The sequence below is a fragment of the Panthera uncia genome (assembly GCF_023721935.1).
Source record: "Panthera uncia isolate 11264 chromosome C1 unlocalized genomic scaffold, Puncia_PCG_1.0 HiC_scaffold_4, whole genome shotgun sequence".
Taxonomy (NCBI): Eukaryota; Metazoa; Chordata; class Mammalia; order Carnivora; family Felidae; genus Panthera; species Panthera uncia.
This window is the reverse complement of record NW_026057585.1, coordinates 74,372,071-74,392,051: the sequence shown is the minus strand read 5'-3', so window position 1 is coordinate 74,392,051 and position 19,981 is coordinate 74,372,071. Positions and strand designations below refer to the sequence as shown.

General features: G+C 39.8%; 1 protein-coding gene across 4 annotated transcripts in view; it reads right to left on the bottom strand.

The window, feature by feature from the left end:
• Window positions 1–19,981, bottom strand: part of TRIT1 (tRNA isopentenyltransferase 1) — a 42,906-nt gene that overhangs the window by 10,565 nt on the left and 12,360 nt on the right. For 3 of the 4 annotated variants that reach the window (XR_007455043.1, XM_049618695.1, XM_049618696.1), the window contains exons 2-4: window positions 6,600–6,740; window positions 2,619–2,717; window positions 1,760–1,905 (exon numbers count right to left, since the gene is read on the bottom strand). Coding sequence is in view for 3 of the 4 variants with exons in the window: in XM_049618695.1 (XP_049474652.1) it covers window positions 1,760–1,905; window positions 2,619–2,717; window positions 6,600–6,740 (386 nt within the window). In the remaining variant the exon portion in view is untranslated. The remainder of the gene's footprint in view (window positions 1–1,759; window positions 1,906–2,618; window positions 2,718–6,599; window positions 6,741–19,981) is intronic. The other variant, XM_049618697.1, reaches the window with a different exon arrangement.

The window sequence follows — 19,981 nt, the reverse complement described above, 5'->3', positions numbered from 1 at the left end:
CTAACACAAGAATAGAGACCCCTTGCCTTTCCATACCATGGTCACTCAAAGAGGACTTATGAGGGAAAATATGTAGTAACAGATAATCTCACTTAGCTGGAGATTAGAATATAGTCTCAAACTAAAAGATGAAAAGTCTTCCAGTCCTCTCTAAAGAAGAGACTCTAGAGCTCTTGATTAGAACCTATTGACTCTTACTAAGACACAATTCTCAACTCATTACTAGTTTAGAAGTAGCAAAATGAGGAGACGTGATAAGAAAACTGATTAATAAAAGGAGAGGATAATAAAGACCAACCTCTAGGATTATGTCATAAAATAATATAAAAATGAATGTTCATCATAATATTTCCGTTTTCCAAAAATGTTTGAAAGATTTCTATTAAAATGCTTTAAAATAAAATGTTTGGATACTGAAAGTATAAACTTCATTTATCTAGAATGTGCATTACCAAGGGAGCAAAAACCTTAGATATTACAATGATGTGTGACACTTCAAGGGGTACCATACCTGAAGAAATATTATTCTTTAGTATTGAATTTCATGGAGGGCAGGGAGGCACAATTAGAAAAAAATTTCTAAAAAAGCTCTAGATGTGTTGGGAGTGGTGGGAGATAATGAAAAAAGGATTAACACTGATCTAGGGGTGCCTGGGTGGCTCAGCCGGTTAAGCATCTGACTCTTGATTTTGGCTCAGGTAAAGACCTCAGTTTGTGAGATCAAGCCCCATGTTAGGCTCTATGCTGACAGTGCAAAGCCTGCTTGGGATTCTCTCTCTCCCTCTCTCTCTGCCGCTCCCCTGCTTGCGCATGCACACGTGTGCATGCACGCTCTCTCAAATTAAATTAAAAAACATTTTGGGGGCACCTGGGTGGCTCAGTCGGTTAAGCGTCCGACTTCGGCTCAGGTCATGATCTCGCGGTTTGTGAGTTCGAGTCCTGCATCGGGCTCTGTGCTGACAGCTCAGAGCCTGGAGCCTGCTTCAGATTCTGTGTCTCCCTCTCTCTCTGCCCCTTCCCACTCACGCTCTATCTCTGTCTCTTAGAAATAAATAAATGTAAAAAAAAAAAATTTTTTTTTAATTAAAAAACATTTTTAAAAAATCCCTATCAATACCATATGTTGTTATATTTAATCTGTATAACCAATCATCCATATAGTAGGTCCTTCGTTAGATCCTCTACCCTGTCAGATATGGTATCATTTCCAACACTGCAAAAAAAATAAACCTAACACATGAAGCTGCAATTTCAAAACAACCTAAGAAAACATGACCTTATGAGTTCATTCACCACCTCTCTCTTTCCTTCAAGAAAGCCTCCATATGTAAAGGTGAGCTGGTCCAGGAGATGGTTTATAAAATCCACCTCCCACTGGGAAAGCTGCTGGGGCAAAACTCAGCATTGCACAATTAATTATGAAACTCAAATCACAATGTAAACCAATTGCATGCCAGAAAAAATTTACATGAAAACTGCTATACAAGGGGAGATCAAATAGAAAATGAAGCACGATTACATAGGCCCTAGGGAAAACTCTATTGTACTATACATTTTAAATTAACAACAAAGTTGGGTGCAATTATTTATTGAGGGAGGGGAACTGAGGCAGTAACTGGGGGCCTCACAAACTGTGAGCTGGAACACACCAATCTCCACCAACTGCTGTTGCCAAAGCCCTCTCATTACCCAGGCACACGGAACGACTCACTGCCCAATTCCAGAGGGACTCAAAGTCAGTGGGCCCAGGCTTTCTTACCGGGCCACTTTGCGCTTGTCATGTGGGTGCAGCTTGGCAGCCATTTCTGGGTCCACCTGGCTTAAGCGTTTGTGGAGTGCATGGCCATCCTCCTTTTCAAGCTCTACTTTCCGGTCAGTCACTTTCTCAGTGTCCATCTCCTGGGGCTGTTAAAAGAAGATCTACAAGTAAATTTAATTTAACAGTTCAACAAGCACTGAGACAGTGTGTGTGTCAGGCACCTTGCTGGGAGTTGAGAATACAGAATAGAGAGAAATCAGAAGGTCCTGGCATATAGTGAGACAAAGACCATATAACAGAAAATTCCGATACACTGTGGTAGTGTTGTGAGGCTACAGCAAACAAAAGAGGACTTACTGCCTAGGGAAGTATTCAGGTACCTGCTTCCTCGTCAGAAGTATAAACAGGAACCAGGGCTAACGCATCTGTATTAACATATCCATGAGTCTAGTCTTCTCAGCAAATGACCAGAGTGGACCAGAATTGCCTGCACATTACAGTTTGCAAAGTCCCACCCTATGCAATAGCATCTCCATTAGAAAGGTTAGTGTTGGACATCTCTCTGACATATAGATTGTTACAGCCAAGAAATGCTGAGTCAGACTGATGTACTGTTAACTTACATGGAGATGCTAATTAATCCACAGAGAAGCATTTTTCCCACACACAGCCCTTACCCTCAGGCCACACCCCGCAGGAGCACACTTCACATATGGAGGTTGCACTTGCTTCAGAATATTAAGTAAGAAAATTAAGTTGCTGAGTATAAGAAATAAGCAAAAGTCAACCTTCCTCCCACTAAAATTAGCTGGCAAGAGGAACCCATTTCCTCAGTGACTTACAAGTGAACTAAACATACCTTAGTACTGACAAGAACTTTCCAGAGCAGAGCCTCAATGTAATAATTCGTTCCTCCCACGACAATAGGAATTTTGTCTCGGGCAAATATATCTTCAATGTGAACGTTAAGAAAGATTATCACAATATTTAATATCAAGAAGAGCATCCTGACTCACCTGAGAAGGAGGGTATTAGCAAGAAACCACACTCATTTATTCGTCTGGAGAACAGAGGGGAAAGGGTGGAAACCAAGATGAATGGATATCAGTCTTCACTGTTTCCCATGAGTTCTCAGAAGCATTTCCTATTAGTTCTAGAGGGTCTTGCATAAACCGGAGACAAATGCATGATGGTAATTCCTTCCAGTGCTAAAAATGTTTAGGCCTTGCTGCTAAAATTCAAAGCTTGCTTGGTATTCCAAATCAGTTTAATGAACACAAGCCCAAGGGCTCTCAGAGAACCGAGTGTCAGCTGCTCAGGAAGCCACCAAGGTGACGTCCATGGTGTGACTTTACCTTCTAAGGCAAAATACAAGCTGGTTTCTCTAAGCCATGGTTCTTGGACTCAGTCCCCACCATTATGTGGTAGTAATGCACATTTTGGCCACTTGAGATTCCACCAGATAAACTGAAAAGCATGGGTTCCAAAGATAAATAGATTTCAATGACCAGCTCCAACTCTCTGGCAAGTTACTCAGTTTTCTCACCTGTAAAATTCTCCAGAATTCTTCAGAGCATTAAATGTGACAAGGCATATAAATCCCCTACCACAATGCCTGAAATATTTGCTTTCAATTGAGTAAGTACTGAATTTACTTGAGCCTCTATTGTTTTTATATCCCTGCTACTTTGAATTCTTCTTTAGAATCTCTGTTGAGCAGATAATTATCTGCTTTATGAAGGGCTTTGCTTCTAAGGATAATTGATAAAGAGACTTTCAACCTAGACAAAGACTCATTTACATGCTTCTTCCCCCTGCCAGCCTGTCTGTGGGCACAGAGATAGATGACCTCTTTTCTATCAGAGGCCCACTAACCCCGAAGAGGCTGGGGTGGGGTGGGAAGAAAGCTGTTACCGATCAAGGATCATAAAGAAGAAACACTGTCTATTTGTTTTTTAAAAGACAAATTCTATATTCCGCCTTTAAGCATAGGGAGCACACAATTACATAGTAACTGTAATAAAAATTCAAATATATAACATGATTAACAAAGGGAAAGGGAGCAAGGAAAGTAAAAAGAGAAGGGTAAAATGGTGAGATGCCAAAAAAAAGAGTGGAAAAGAGGGAGGGACATGGGATAGGTGACATTTGGTGGGGAAAGGTTTGACTTGTTTGCCCAAGCCATGAAACAATTGTGATTCTGGGCAAAACCCTTCTCCTCTCTGGGCCTCAGTATCTAATATCTTCACCTGCCCAATCAAGAAAGCTAACTAAGGGGGCACCTGGGTGGCTCAGTACGTTGGGCATCCGACTTCAGCTCAGGTACTGATCTCATGGTTTGTGGGTTCGAGCCCTGCGTCTGGTTTTGGGCCGACAGGTCAGAGTCTGGAGCCTGCTTCAGATTCTGTGTCTCCCTCTCTCTCTGCCCCCCACCCCTCCACTTATGCTCAGTCTCTCTCTCTCAAAAATAAATAAATAAAAACATTAAAAAAAAAAAAAAAAAGAAAGCTAACTAAGAATACTGCTTAAAGTACTTTCAGTTCTGACATTCTGTTTCTAAGTTCTTACCTTAACTCAGAAATCTCCATTCCTGTAAGTGATGTGATTAAGTCATCCCATGCTGCCCTATATGAAAACTCCATTTTCTATCAGTTCTTTCTGAACCAAACTGTCTTAAAGCAACAATGGACATTTGGTGATATGTTTTAATTTGCCAAGGGCTTTCATATACATTATCTCATCTGATACAATTGCCTTGTAAAGCAGGTAGAGCAAGAATTATTATCTGCATTTTAATCTCTGCCTATTTGATAGGCAAAAAGTATGATTTCATTATTTTGATTTGCATGGCCTTAACAGCAAGGGTAAGCCCTTTGTCATGTTTACCATTATTTATGTTTCTTCCTTTGTGAATTACTAAGGCCCTTTAAGTATTTTTCGTATTGATCCATAGGCGTTTTTATAGGGGCGTCTGGGTGGCTCAGTCAGTTGAGCGTCCAACTCTTGGTTTCTTGGCTCAGGTCATGATCTCATGTGTCGGGCTCTGTGCTGACAATGCAGAACCTGCTGGGGATCCTCTCTCCCTGTCTCTGCTTGGGATTCTGTCTCTCTCAAAAAATAAACTTAAAAAAAAAATGGCTAAGTGGTAAGTTTTGTGTGTACTTTAACACAACAAGGGAAAAAATTAAGTTAAAAAGTCCATTAGGGGCACCTGGGTGGCTCAGTTGGTTAAGCAGCCGACTTCAGCTTAGGTCATGATCTCACAGTTTTGAGCCCCCCAACAGGATCTGCACCATCAGTACCTGCTTGGGATTGTCTCTTTCTCCTTCTTCCCAACTTGTACTCTCTCTCTCTCTCAAAATAAACAGACTTTTAAAAAAATCCATTAAAAAAATGTTTTTTAAAGACTAGATATCTACAAAGTCCTTCCCTACTGTGTGTAGTTAAAATCACATAAGTACTCAATTATATATTATCCCATTTGTTTTAAAGTTTCATTAAGAATACACATATTTAACTCTGAAATCCATCTGCAATTTATGTCATATATAATGAGGTTGTGATTTTTTTTCCAAAATAATTAGCTGTCCTAGAAATAATTATTTTTTTGATGTTTATTTTGGAGAGAGAGAGAGAACACATGTGCACAAGCAGGGGAAGGGCAGAGAGAGAGGGGGACAGAGGATCTGAACAGCAGAGAGCCGGATGCGGGGCTCCAACTCAAGAACTGTGAGATCGTGACCTAAGCCAAAGTCAGATGCTTAACCAACTAGGTCACCTAGGCACCCCAAGTCCTGGGAATAATTATTAACTGCTGCTTTATTTTTCCACTGTTCTAAAATGCCACCTTGATCATAAGCTAAGTATGGACATTGATTTGAATTTGTATTCTGCGTTTTCTCTATTCTGTGCCATAAGACTGTCTAGTGTAAGTTCCATGCTATTATAATTATTATGAATTTTCATTATGTTTTAATATCTAGCAGTCCAAATATATTTTTTAAAGTAATCTCTATGCCCAGCATAGGGCTTGATTGAACTCATGATCCCCGAGATCAAGAGTCTCATGCTCTACCGGCTGAGCCTGCCAGGAGCCCCATCTGGCAGTCCAAATATTAAAGGCAGTCTAAACAGTTAAAATACAAGGGCAGTTCCCTTATACTAGTCTTTTCAAAAATTTATTGGCGTTAAAACTAATGTAACACTATATGTTAACTATATTGGAATTAAAATTAAAAAAGTAAAAGATCACTGATCACAGAAAAAAAATTATTTTTAGAAAAAAAAAATTATTGGGTGTTTTGCAGTCCTCCCTCACCCAACAATCCCTATTAAATTCTAACTGTAACTCCATTATATTTATAAACTGATTTTGTAACCTCATTTAAAGGGTGGGAAACTGAAGCTCCGTGGGGTAAATGCTCTCTACCCAATAAAATCCACTTGGTCCAAAGAGGTAGTTCTGGGACTAGAACACAGATTTTCTGGTTCCTAAATCAGTGTTCTTGCCACTAAAACAGCTTCTCAAATTTTAACATGCCTATGAATCACCTGGGATTCTCGTTAAATGCAGATTCTGATTCAACAGGTCTGGAGTGAGGACCAAATTCAGCATTTCTAATAAGTGCCCAAGGGATGCTAAATGCTGCAGTCTGAAGACAAGGTTCTGAGTAGCAAGGGCATTGTATCTTTCAATCCATATAGTTCAGATGGGGATGCTACCTATGGGTTGTTAGGTCTTGGGTGCCCCTGTTTAGAAGAAACTGTCACTGAAAAGAAAACTTTCTGGCTTGGGCTGCCTTGCACCCACAAGCCTAGCTGCTGTCTTTCCTAAGGATATCAGAGCAGTTGCCTTGTTCCTGAAGTCCACAACTGTGTAATTTGTCACAAGAGGATCCACAAAGCTGATCATGTGGTGCTGGCACATTCTCTGCTCTTGGGCAGAAACCTTGTTGGTGATGATGTCTAAGCCTTCATAAACCTAGGGGAAAGAAAATTAGCATGAGATAGTCACCTGCTTCCATAAAAGGCACATTTGAGGTAGGAATGGTGATCCGTACCTCCCTCCAGCCAAACACGTGACTGATGCAAAGCACCGGAATAGATGTGCTCTAAGCATTTGTGTTCAGGGCATAGGGGACCCACCCAAGAAACCCAGGACAAAGGTAGCGGGAGAAAACAAAACACTGGCTTTCTTATCAAATAGTGGCAATTAGTTTAAACTTAAAGATAAAAAGTGTATGTAAATCAGTGCTCAAGTGAGAACTAATTCTGCAAGATTAACTGGAAGTTCTTTAGGCCTGAACTTTAAGCATTTAAAAATGGGCAGGTTGTTTTATTTATTTTACTCATCATAAGTCTCCAGAAAGGTAACATTTTGCATTGCTCATAGTTCTACTTCAAATGCTTAGATATTTCTTGGATTAAAATGCTCTGAAACATTTCTAGGATTTGTATAGCATTGGCTCCATTTGTGAAGAAGTGGCCTATTTACAAAGATACATATAAAACACACACATACACACTTTGAAGTCAGAACCCCTAATACTGCTACACTCTAGTGGAAACATTGTGATCTAACCAAATTACTGCTTCAGGGGGCCAGCATATACAGTCTAAATACTCAAAGGCAATATCCTGTCTGTAAGCTCTTGATCTGCCAATTCAACTAAAAAGTTCAAATGTACTTTTTCTAAATGCAAGGTCTCGGAGTGCAGATCTGAAAATACTAGTTTGAAAATAGGGATGAATGCTTTGAGATTAAATGTTCTCTCTGTAATCACTGATTCTACAGGGAGCATTGAATGAACAAATAATAAGTTCCATAGAGCCCACAAAGATGTTAAAAGCATTTTTTATCTCACATTTCCCTTTACTTACATGGGTGTCGATTAAGTACAGCACAGTATAATGGTTAGGAGGAAGGACGCTGGCGCCAGGCTGCCTCAGATCAATTCCTAGCTCTGCCACTTACCAGCTATTTGTACCAGTGGAGTAGTCAGTTACTAACTTCTCTGTGCCTCAATCCCTCATCAGTAAAATGAGGATAATAATGTCTGTCTCGTGAGGTTGTTGCATGGATTAAGTGAGTTAATACATGCAAAGCTCTTAGTTTTTGCCTAACTTTGCAGATGCTATGAAGGGTTATTATATTACTACCTGTATTACAACAACTACTATCACAACAGAAGGATAATGGGAAATAAATTTAGTGTTATTATTTATCTCTCTGAAGCCTCTTTGCTGGTAGCTACTGAGGTTTTTTACCCAACAGGGACAGAAGCTATCTTCAGGTAAAATAAAATTGTTAATTAGTAAAATAGTGCACATAAGACATATAAAGAGCCACCAGGAAAGAATTAGCTCTGCCTTTAACTCATTTAATCTGTGCCCGACAACAAACTTGCATTCTTACACCTGAATACTGGTGGAATCTTAGATCACAGGGTGTTCTCTCTGTGTATCTTCAGCAAGACTTCCTTCTGATGTTACAAAGTGCTATAGGATATACCCTACACCGCAGTCTTCTGCACAAATTAAGAAGACTACAGGAGAAAAGGAGTTAACAATTGCGTGTTCCTCTCCCTCTTTTCCCACAAACTTTAGCTGGCTCTGTTGCATTCCAAATGACCCAATCAACGTGAAAGAACTCAAACAGCAACAACTTGATTTTGCCAGTGGAAGATTTCTGAACCCTGTAAGTGGATTCTCGTTTTTAACATTGAGATTAATGTTAAGGAAATTATCGCTGCAAATGCAAAATTACCATCCCCAACTTACAAAAAAACCAAAATGTAAATATCCCTACCAGCATGTTCTATCCGACATATAGATAAATTTGTAGATAAATTTTCATCCCCCCCCCCCCACTTTTCTTTAAATTTTAAAGAGAAACCGAGCACAAGAGGGGAGAGGGGCAGAGGGAGAGAGAATCTTTAAGCAGGCCCCACGCTCAGCGCAGAGCCTGACATGGGGCTCAATCCCACAACCCTGGGATCGTGACCTGAGACAAAATCAAGAGGCAGCCACTCAACTGACTGAGCCACCTAGATACCTGGTAAATTGTCATTTTGAGTCTCGTCTTTAAGGGTATCTTCTAGAACTCCTTAAAATAGTAAGCTTAAACAAATAAACACATCAACATAAATCAAACAGAAGGTAACCCCAGAATGAGGCTCACCTTATTTTAAAGGAAGTAGACTACTACACTATTTATGGTATATGCAAATGCCAACAAATATCAGAAAGAAGTACTCATGGTTTAAGGAAAGACTTCTTGCTCACAGAGTTAACAAACTAAAAACTGTAATTCATACAAAAGTACTACATCTTGGTTACCAATGTGAATTGTCATCTTTGAGTGATTTGTCAACTTTTGTTTCCCATACCATCAGACTAAAAGAAACTGGGCATAAAGATATGGGTGGTACTAAACAGGTATCTGATAATAAAAGGATTGTTAATGTTTAGGTATCATATGGCTTTATGGTTTTGTGTTTTGTTTTGCTTTGTTTTGTTTTGTTTTGTTAAAAAGGAGAAAATAAAAAAGGAGTCACTGGGGCGCCTGGGTGGCTCAGTTGGTTAAGTGTCCGACTCTCAGTTTTGGCTCAGATCATAATCTCGCAGTTTGTGGGTTTGAGCCCACATCAGGAAAGAACAGAGCCGGTTTGGGATTCTCTATCTCTCCTGTCTCTCAGCCCCTCCCCAGCTTACTCCCTCTCTCAAAAAAAAATAAATAAACTTAAAAAAAAAAAAAGGAGTCTTTAACTTTGAGGTATACAGTATACTGAAGTACTTATGAATGGAAGTATATATATTTTTTAAAGAAATGAGAGCTGATCCAAGGTTATATCAATAATGATGTTGCTTCACTCTTCCATTCTAATATGACTTCTTTTGACAGTTAGCGATGTGCTGTTAAAGTTGGGCTTACAAATGACTGTGCAACTTGTGATCACAGCTACTGTGTATTTTTTTCATTTTACCCCTGAATAAATTTTTAATAAGCAAGAAGGCAAGGGTAGATGAAGGGCATATGTAAAGTACATCTATAGCTGCACTGCATGAGAGCAAAAATGACGCTGAAAAGACATTTGTTAATAATGACACAAGAATTACGATCACTGGGGTGCCTGGCTGGCTCAGTCATTAGAGCATCTGATTCTTGATCTCGGGGTCGTGAGTTCGAGCCCCACATTGGGTAGAGATTACTTTAGAAAAGAATTATGATCACGAAATGAAAGGGAGAACAATGATGCAAGTAAAATTTGCAGTAACATTCATAACATTAAAATTTTATCTTTATTTTCTGTTTTTAACCATAGGACAAAAAAAAGAAAGTATATGACAACTGGGATCTACATTCCAATAATGGTGGAAGAGGGATAGACTAAATGAAACAAGATTGGCCAAGTGTTCCTAACTTACTGAAGCTAGGTGACAGACACACAGAAGTTCAACTGGTACTCATTCTATTTTTTTTATATGTTGGAAAACTTCCCTAACAAAAAGTTCCTATAAAAAAATCTGGATGCACTTCATACACAGAGATAGCTATTATCAAAAAACAAAAAATAACAAATGTTGGTGAAGATGTAGAGATATTAGAACCCCTGTGTACTGTTGGTGGGGATGTAAAATGACATAGCTGTGGATGGAAAACAGTACGGTGATTCACCAAAACATAAAAAATAGAGGGACACTGGCTGACTCAGTCTGTAGAGCATGTGACACTTGATCTCAAGGTTGTGAGTTCAAGCCCCACAGTGAGTGTAGATTACTAAAAAATAAAATCTTAAAAACAACACATAAAAAAATAGAATTACCATATTATCTAGCAACTCCACTTCTGGGTATGTACCCCAAAGAACTGAAAGCAGGGAGCTGAACAGGTATTTATACACCCATGTCTATAATAGCAGCATCAATCACTGAGGCCAAAAGGTAGAAGCAACCCAACAGTCCACCATGAATGAATGGATAAATAAAATGTGTTATTCCATTATTATTCAGCCCTAAAAGGGAAGGAAATTCTGACACATACTATAACATGGATGAACCTTAAAGATATTATGATAAGTAAAATAACTCAGTAACAAAAAAGCCAAATATTGTATGATTCTACTTACATGATGTAACTAGTAAAAATTCAGAGGCAAAAAGTAGAATGGTGGTTGCCAGGTGCTGGGGCAGAGAACAATGAAGAGTCCATATAAAACGGGTACAGGGGCGCCTGGGTGGCTCAGTCAGTTGAGTGTCTCAGGGTTCACGGGTTCGAGCCTTGCATTGGGCTCTGTGCTGACAGCTCAGAGCCTGGAGCTTGCTTCCAATTCTGTCTCTCTCTCTCTCTCTCTCTCTCTCTCTCTGTCCCTCCCCCACTCATGCTCTCTCTCTCTCTCTCTCTCTCTCTCTCTCTCTGTCTCTCAAAAATAAATAAATGTTTTTTAAAAAAATTTTTTACTTAAAAAAATGGGTACAGAATTTCAGTTGGGAAGATGAAAAAGATCTGGAGATAGAGGGTGAAGGTTGCAGAACAATGTGAATGTGCTTAATGCATGGTAAAATGGTACATTTTATGTCATGTATATTTTACCACAATAACAACGAAAGACTTGGATGACAGATTTTCAGCACAATGAGAAAACAGTGAATATCTGCAATGAAATGAAATTTTCAAACATTTGCTGAATTTTTCAATTCTTTTAAATATACACCCAGAAGTGGAATTGCTGGATCAAATCACAATTTTCAAAACTATTGAGAGGACTGGTAACGTTCTATTTCTTGAACTGAGTTGTGGTTACACAGGTATTTTCACTTTTTAAATTTTTTTATGTTTCATTTTTTTGAGAGAGAGAGAGAGAGAAAGAGAGAGCAAGCTGGGGCAACAGGGAGCAAGGCAGCAAACTCACCAACTGTGAGATCGTGACCTGAGCTGAAACCAAGAGTCGACACTTAACTGACTGAGCCACCCAAGCACCCCTACACAGGTATTTTCACTTTTTGTACACTTACGAATTATGCATTTAAGATTTTACTTTTAAGTAATCTCTACACACAACAGGGGGCTTGAACGCATAATCCTGAGATAAAGAGTCACATGCTCCACCAACTGAGCCAGCCAGGTGCCCCATGAATGATGCATTTTAGGGCATACATTGCTTATCAATTAAAATCATACCACCCAGCCAAAAAGCAAAAACACAGCAACATTTTACACATTGGCACTAAGGATAATTATCTAAACAAATTTAGAAACCAATCAATTTTTGTAAACGTCACATTTGGTCCATACAGATATTTATATTGCAAATGCCCCAACTGGGCTTATTTTATTACCTGCCCACAAAACAACATTCCACCAGGGTAAGTTAGGTTTGTAGCTGATTGCTTTACATTTCACCTATTTTCCAGCTTCAATTATAGTTTCAGTGTGACTTCGCCTATAGAACAGGCAGCCCTGGGTGCTAAGAAGAGCTTAAAGGGTTTGTGTTATCTTTTAAAGGCAGTATGCCACTCCGTTCCATCTCCTACTCTCCCAGAAGACACCTGTGATCTGTGTACACAGAAATGACTGGATAAAATGCTTCTCTCTGCACAAATCAGATTCTGTCAATACTAAGGAGGCTCTGGCCTCTTTGTGAGGTCTGATAGCTGAAATATTCTGAAAAATCCCAGGTTTAACCTACTTAGCCAATTATCAACATAACTGACTTATCTCTGCAAACATTTACTGAGTCTATTATGTGCCAGGTAATCTGCAAGATGTTAGGCATGCAAAGAAGATTAAGAAAGGGTCCCTGTCCTCAAGGAGTCCAGGCTAGCAGAAACAGAGATACAAGTAACTGTACTATAAAGACATACGTGATTTAAAGTTTCTAAGAGACATTAAAGTGTGACTGTACCATCTTCTTTAAATATCATAACCACCAAACATTTAATGTTCTAGGTATTTAACTGGATACTACAAGGAAATATGAGCTCACACAGCAAAAAATTATCCCAACCCAAAATGTCAACAGTCCTGAAGTTGAGAAACCCTGGTCCAAAGAAATTTCACCATGGAGAAACTCCCCCAAATCCCTGGGTGGTTTTGGTTTAGGTCGGGATATCACGGTTTCATGGGTTTGAGCCCCTCATCAGGCTCTGTACTGACAGCGTGGAGTCTGCTTGGGATTCTCTCTCTCCGTCACTCTCTGCCCCTCCCACCCTTGTGTTATTCTTTGTCTCTCTCAAAATAAATAATAAACATAAAAAAAAAAATCTGAAGCACAGAGAGGTTGCATAGCTAGTAAGTAATGGGGCTAGGACTTAAAATCCAGGCAACTTGGCTCCAACCCTTTAGGGTTTTTATGCTCTAGGGTGGCCCTAATAAGTGTGTTAATCAGCAAGATCCTGGACACTGGGCAGATTGTGGAGCTCTGAGTTCAGGTTGGCTATGATGCCCCAACATAGCTGTTTATAAGCAAAATGAAAAGCTGCCCTCCTTGTTTGGTTTCTTCCTCATAAGTTATCTTCCCCCTTTTAACTTCATTTCCTTCCCAATCCAAATTAGATCCTGAAATCCTTCAATCGCTTTCCTGGCTCTATCACCAAAAGTTGATTTTCCTTTTTGATTAAAAGAATTTGAATTTGGGGCACCTGGGTGGTTCAGTCGGTTGAGCATCCGACTTCGGCTTAGGTCATGATCTCGCGGTTCGTGAGTTCGAGCCCCGCGTTGGGCTCTGTGCTGACCGCTCAGAGCCTGGAGCCTGCTTCAGATTCTGTGTCTCGCTCTCTCTCTGCCCCTCCCCTGCTCATGCTCTGTCTCTTTCTGTCTCAAAAATAAAGAAAACATTAAAAAAAAAATTTTTTTTAAAGATTTTGAATTTGATTATTCAAATGAAGAGATGTGGAAAAGTAGAGAAAAGGTCAAATCTCTTGCCTAACTTCCTTCCCTCCCTCCCTCTCCCTCCCCCTCCCTCCCTCTTCCTCTCTTTCTTAGTAGGCTTCACACCCAGCACGGAGCCCAATGTAGGGCTTGAACTCACAACCCTGAGATCAAGACCTGAGCTGAAATCAAAAGTCAGACACTTAACCACCGACTGAGCCACCCAGGCACCCTATTTAACTTTTCTTTCTTAATAAAAGGATAACTTCTTAAAAAATGTACACTTTATTAAGAAAGAATGAATTAGCTGCAGGAACATGGCAGGCAACTACTCCTTTTAGCTTTGCTTGGCAGAAGTTCAACTGCAGACATGCTGACTAAATCAGACAGATTAAGACGCTCAGAAAGTGGGAGAACCTGTACCTGATGTGTTCAGTCTAGCGAGAGGAGTGGTTTGGAATTTGTAGTGCAGATAGAGACTTTTGGTCCTCCAATGGCTATCTCTATTTAAGGGAAAAGGAACTACAATCATAATACAAGGCCATGCTTCTCAAACTGAGAGGTGCATACATAATAAGTACACTATGCATTCTTCTTAAGCACCAGATCTTCCTAATTGGTAAAAAGAACATAAAACATGAATTTTTACATCTAAATAAATGCAGACAGGGGCACCTGGGTGGCTCAGTAGATTGAGCATCCGAGTCTTGATTTCTTTGCCTCAGGTCATGATCTCGTGGTTTGTGACTTCAAGCCCCACATCGGACTCCGTGCTGACAGTGCGGAGCCTGCTTGGGATTCTCTCTCTCTCTCTCTCTCTCTCTCTCTCTGCCCTTCCCCACTCGTCCCTCTCAATAAATAAATAAATGTTTAAGTAAATAGATAAATAAATGCAGACAGCCTGCTTGGGATATTCTCTCTCTCTCTCTCTCTCTCTCTCTGCCCTTCCCCACTCATCCCTCTCAACAAATAAATAAATGTTTAAGTAAATAGATAAATAAATGCAGACAGATCAGGGCAGAGAATGCAAAACTGGCATACTTTAAAGTTAACATACTTTTGGGGCGCCTGGGTGGCTCAGTCGGTTAAGCAGCCGACTTCGGCTCAGGTCACGATTTCGCAGTCTGTGAGTTCGAGCCCCGCGTCGGGCTCTGTGCTGACAGCTCAGAGCCTGGAGCCTGTTTCAGATTCTGTGTCTCCCTCTCTCTGACCCTCCCCCGTTCATGCTTTGTCTCTCTCTGTCTCAAAAATAAATAAACGTTAAAAAAAAAAAAAAGTTAACATACTTTTAACATACTTTAAAGTTGAAGTATGAGAAACTCCGCAACGGAGAGCCTCTGCAGTGGCTGCTTAGACGTCCACCTGCAAGCCCTGGCAAAGCATGGATGTAAGGAAATTCCGAGATCATCTACCCGGTCCGATCACCTGAAATTTTATACTTGAGAATACAGAGGCTCAGGGAGCTCCTCTGCATATATAATTGGCTGGCAATAGAGACACGACTAAAGCCTAGATGCTCTGCCCATAACACAAGCTGTTTCTGCTGCCTCTCGTGAGGAGTTTTTATTCCCATTTGACTCTAGTCTGTTTGCTTGATTGAAGTAATGAATTCCTACTAAGGTGAAATTAAATTCCAGAAACTGAGAAGACAGTTTCCATACACTGAACCCCTTCAAGGTTTTGAAGAGTAAATATGATAGAAAGCTGAAAATATAAACAAAGACGATGCCATGTGACCATAATGCTGGGACAGAAACAAAAGGGCTCTTTTGAGAAAATAAAATCAATAATAAAGCTCTTCTTGTGGCCAATTTTACAGCCTCCAGATTGGCCCACTTTTGATAGTTTCAGTGAGATTTTATTTTAAGATACCTGAGATAGAGCATATATTATTTGGAGGTCTGTATCTAAGTTAGGGAAAGCCAACAGTGTATGATGGAGCCAGAAGCACGGGTTCAAATTCTGACTCCACTACCCAACTTCATTTCGCAGGATATGTAAGTGTCTTAGTTTTCCTTGCCTCAAGTATCCTAATCTATAAAATGGGAATAATAATAATAATAATAATAGTACCTACACTCCTCACTATGTTATTCTGGAGATTAGAGTTAATATAGATGAAATATTTAGAATAATGGCAGGCAAATGGTAATAAGCACTATAGAAGTGCTTGGTATTATCTATATTTAATTGGTGGTGATTAAACAAGATTTTTCTTGGTGTTTCGAGGTGAGACCCCTGGCTAGGGTTTGAAAGAAGCGAACCACAAAATACCAGAGCTAAAAGGAGCTTTAGACACCATGACAGACAGGGGAGCCTGTGTGGCTCAGCTGGTTAAGTGTCCAACTCTATTTCAGCTCAGGTCATGATCTTGGGATTCATGGGGATCAAGCCTGGCTTCAGGGTCTGTGCTGACAGTGCGAAGCCTGCTTGGGATTCTCTCCCTCCCTCCCTCCCTCCCTCTCTCTCTCTCTCTCTCTGCCCCTCTCACACACAAGCATGCCCACTCTTTCTCTCAAAACAAATAAAAAATAAATAAAATAGACACTGACAGACACTGTATGACCCACAAAGCCTAAAATATTTACTAACTGGACCTTAACAGAAAAAGTCTGCCCACTCCTGATCTGATCTAATCAGTCCCCCCTCACTAATATAGCCAAAGAGGAAACTAAAGCCCAGAGAGGGCAGTATCTTGTCCCAGGTTATAAGTACAGCGAGTTAGTGGCAAAGCTGAGACTAAAACCCAGTTTTCTCAGTAAATAAAACTGCCTGCTAGGCTAAATAAGCTAAATGAAGACCTCAGAGTAAAGACAGACTATAAATTAGGAAACATTTGCCTATTAGGCAAATCATCTAAATCTAATTCTAATCAATACACACTTTCTGAATACTATAAGCCTGAGCATCAATGTTTTTTAATGCTACCCAGGTGATTACACTGTGCACCTGGGAGTGAGAACCACCGTTACAAGTTATGATGCTAGGCACTAGCAAGATGTAAACCAAAAAAAAAGGAAAGTAAGGAAACTGGGTAGTGGGGTAGCTAACCAAAAGTACCCACCTGGACAACACAGAATCCCATATTCCATCTGTAATTATGTATGTAGGGGACTGCAAGGAAAGAGCAACAGGCATGCTGAAGGCAAGGAGGCCTGAGTATACCTTCATTTACACCAGAGCATCAACAATACTTTTTGTTCACATCTGTAAGTTCCAACAGTTCAATACATTATAAATCTATTATAACATTCTCATGTTTTTTTTAAAGTAGACTCGGGGCGCCTGGATGGCTCAATCAGTTAAGCGTCTGACTTCAGCTCAGGTCATGGTCTCACTGTTCATGAGTTGGAGCCCCGTACTGGGCTCTGTGCTGACAGCTCAGAGTCTGGAGCCTGCTTCAGATTCTGTGTCTCTCTGTCTCTCTCTCTCTCTGTCTCTCTCTCTCTCTCTCTGCCCCTCCCTGGCTCACACTCTGCCTCTCTCTCTCTTTCTCTCTCTCTCTCAAAAATAAATAAACATTTTTAAAAGTTTTTAAATCTTTAAGAAAAAATAATAAAGTAGGCTCTATGCGCAACGTGGGACTTGAACTCATGACCCAGAGAGCAAGAGTCCATGTTCTACTGACTGGGCTAGCCGGGTGCCCCTATAATATTCTCTTTCTAAAAGAATGTTAAAACCAACATGTACTCACAAAAAGTATGAGAACATACAAACCTAAAACATTTATTATGACCCCAAAAAATCACACAAGTCAAAAGACAAATGACCAACTGAAAAAAATACTTCCAATACATGAGACTGCATAAAGGATTCAAACTTACAATACACAAAAAACTCTTAAAAAGCAATAAACACAAAAATGAAAACCATTATATAGAAGTGGGCATAACAGGTATGAGCAAGGAATTAAAACAAGCAATACACAAATGACCAATGCACCCTTGAAAAGACAATTAACCAAAGAAATGAAATCAAAATGAAATTCATTTGTTTACCAAACTATAATAATGAAAAGATAGTTAATACACAGAATTGCAAGGGTGAACAAAAATAGACATACCACTGATACAAACTTTCTTCAAACCAAAAGTCTGGCAATATGTATCAAAATGTAATGTGTGCCAACCAGCAACAAAAAGACAACCAACCCAATTTAAAAATGAACACAAGAGGCGTCTGGGTGGCTCAGTCAGCTGAGTGTCCTACTTCAGCTCAGGTCACGATCTCACGGTTCGTGGGTTCAAGCCCCACATCCGGCTCTGTGCTGACAGGTCAGAGCCTAGAGCCTGCTTGGGATTCTGTGTCTCCCTCTCTCTCTGCCTCTCCCCCACTCATACTCTCTCTCATCTCAAAAATAAACATTAAAAAAAAAAAAAAAAAGAACACAAGACCTAAATAGATACTTTTTTCCAAAGAAGATATTACACAAATGGCCACTAAGAAAATGTAAATCAAAACTGTAAAGTGATACCACTTTCACACCCACTAGGATGCTATAATTTTTTTTTTTTAAGGAAAATTTTATTAAAAAGGAAAAGGGCGCCTAGATGGCTCAATCGTTTGAGCGTCCAACTCCTGATTTTGGCTAGGTCATGATTTCACTGTCATGAGACTAAGCCCCATGTTGAGCTCAGCATGGAGTGCAAAGCCTGCTTAGGATTCTCTCTCTCTGCCTCTCCCCGGCTTGTGCCCTCTCTGTCTCAAAATAAACAAACCTAAAAAAAAATAATAAAAGTTAAAAATAACTTTTTAAAAGGAAAAATAACAAGTATTGGAGACAAGGTAGAGAAATTGATACCCTTACACATTGCTGGTGGGAATGTAAAATAATATAGCCATTGTGTAAAACAGTTTGGCAATTCCTCAAAAAGGTAGACATAGAATTACCATGACCCAGCAATTCTACTCCTAGGTATTACCCAAAAATAACTAAGAACAGATAATCAAACAAATACATGTACATATACATACAAGTTCACAGTAGCACTATTCATAATAGCCTAAGGTACTAATGCCCATCAATAGATGGGACAAATTGTGATCTATACATACAAAGGAAAATTATTCAACCATAAAAAGGAACAAATTACCAATACATGCTAACAGATTATATGACTGCATTTATATGAAATATCCGGAATAGGTAAAATCTATTGGGACAGAAAGCAGACAAGTATTTGCCAGGAGCTGGGAGGGAAGGGAAAATGGGCAAGTAACTGCTTAATGGGTATGGGGTTTTCTTTTGGGGTGGTGGAAATATTTTGGAACTAGACAGAGGGTATGGTTGTACACCACTGTGAATATACCAAATGACACTGAATCGTTCACTTTAAAGATTTGATTTTTTAAGTAATCTATACACCCAACATGGGGCTCAAGCTCACAACCCCGAGATCAAGAGTCACATGCTCTACTGACTGAGCCAGCCAGATGCCCCAGAATCATTCACTTTAAAATGGCTGATGCTGGGCACCTGTGTGGTTCAGATGTTTAAACGTCTGACTCTTGATTTTGGCCCAGGTCATGATTTCACGGTTCATGAGATCGAGCCCCACATCCGGCTCTGCACTGACAGAGCAGAGCCTACTTGAGATTCTCTTTCTCCCACTCTCTCTGCCCCTCTCCCATGTGTGTGCTCTCTCCCGCAAAATAAATAAACTTTAAAAAACAAAAAACAATTTAAAATGGCTGACGTCATATGAATTTTCCCTCAATGAGAAAAATAATATAACCTCTAATAACCTCAGAAAATTGGGAGGAAAAAAAGAGGTAATGTTTACATCTTACCCAGTATTCCCATTCTAGGAATTTATCCTGAAAAAGGAATCACACAGTCCAAAAAGATGTATGTGTAAAGATGTTCATCTCAGCATCATTTATTATAGCAAAAAACAACCCTTTAAATGTCCTTCAGTAGAAACCTCATTAATTATGATACATCTATAAAACAGACTTACACAGATGGGGTGCCTGGGTGGCTCAGTCACTTAAGCACCTGACTCTTGATTTCGGTTCAGGTCATGATCTCATGGTTTATGGGATCGAGCCCCACATTGGGCTCCGTGCTGAAAGCGTGAAGCCTGCTTGAGATTCTCTCTCTCCCTCTCTCTCTGCCCCTCCTGTGCTTGTGCTCTCTCAAAATAAAAAAAATAAATAAATTTTAAAAAAAATAGACTACCCGGAGATTAAAAACAACCAAGTAGAAAGTTGGAAGGCTTACGCTATCCAATTTCAAGACTTACTATAATGCCACTGTAATCAAGACAATGCAATATTGGCAAAAGAAGAGACACATAGATGAATGGAACAGAACACAGCCCAGAAATAGACCCGCACAAATATAAATTGGC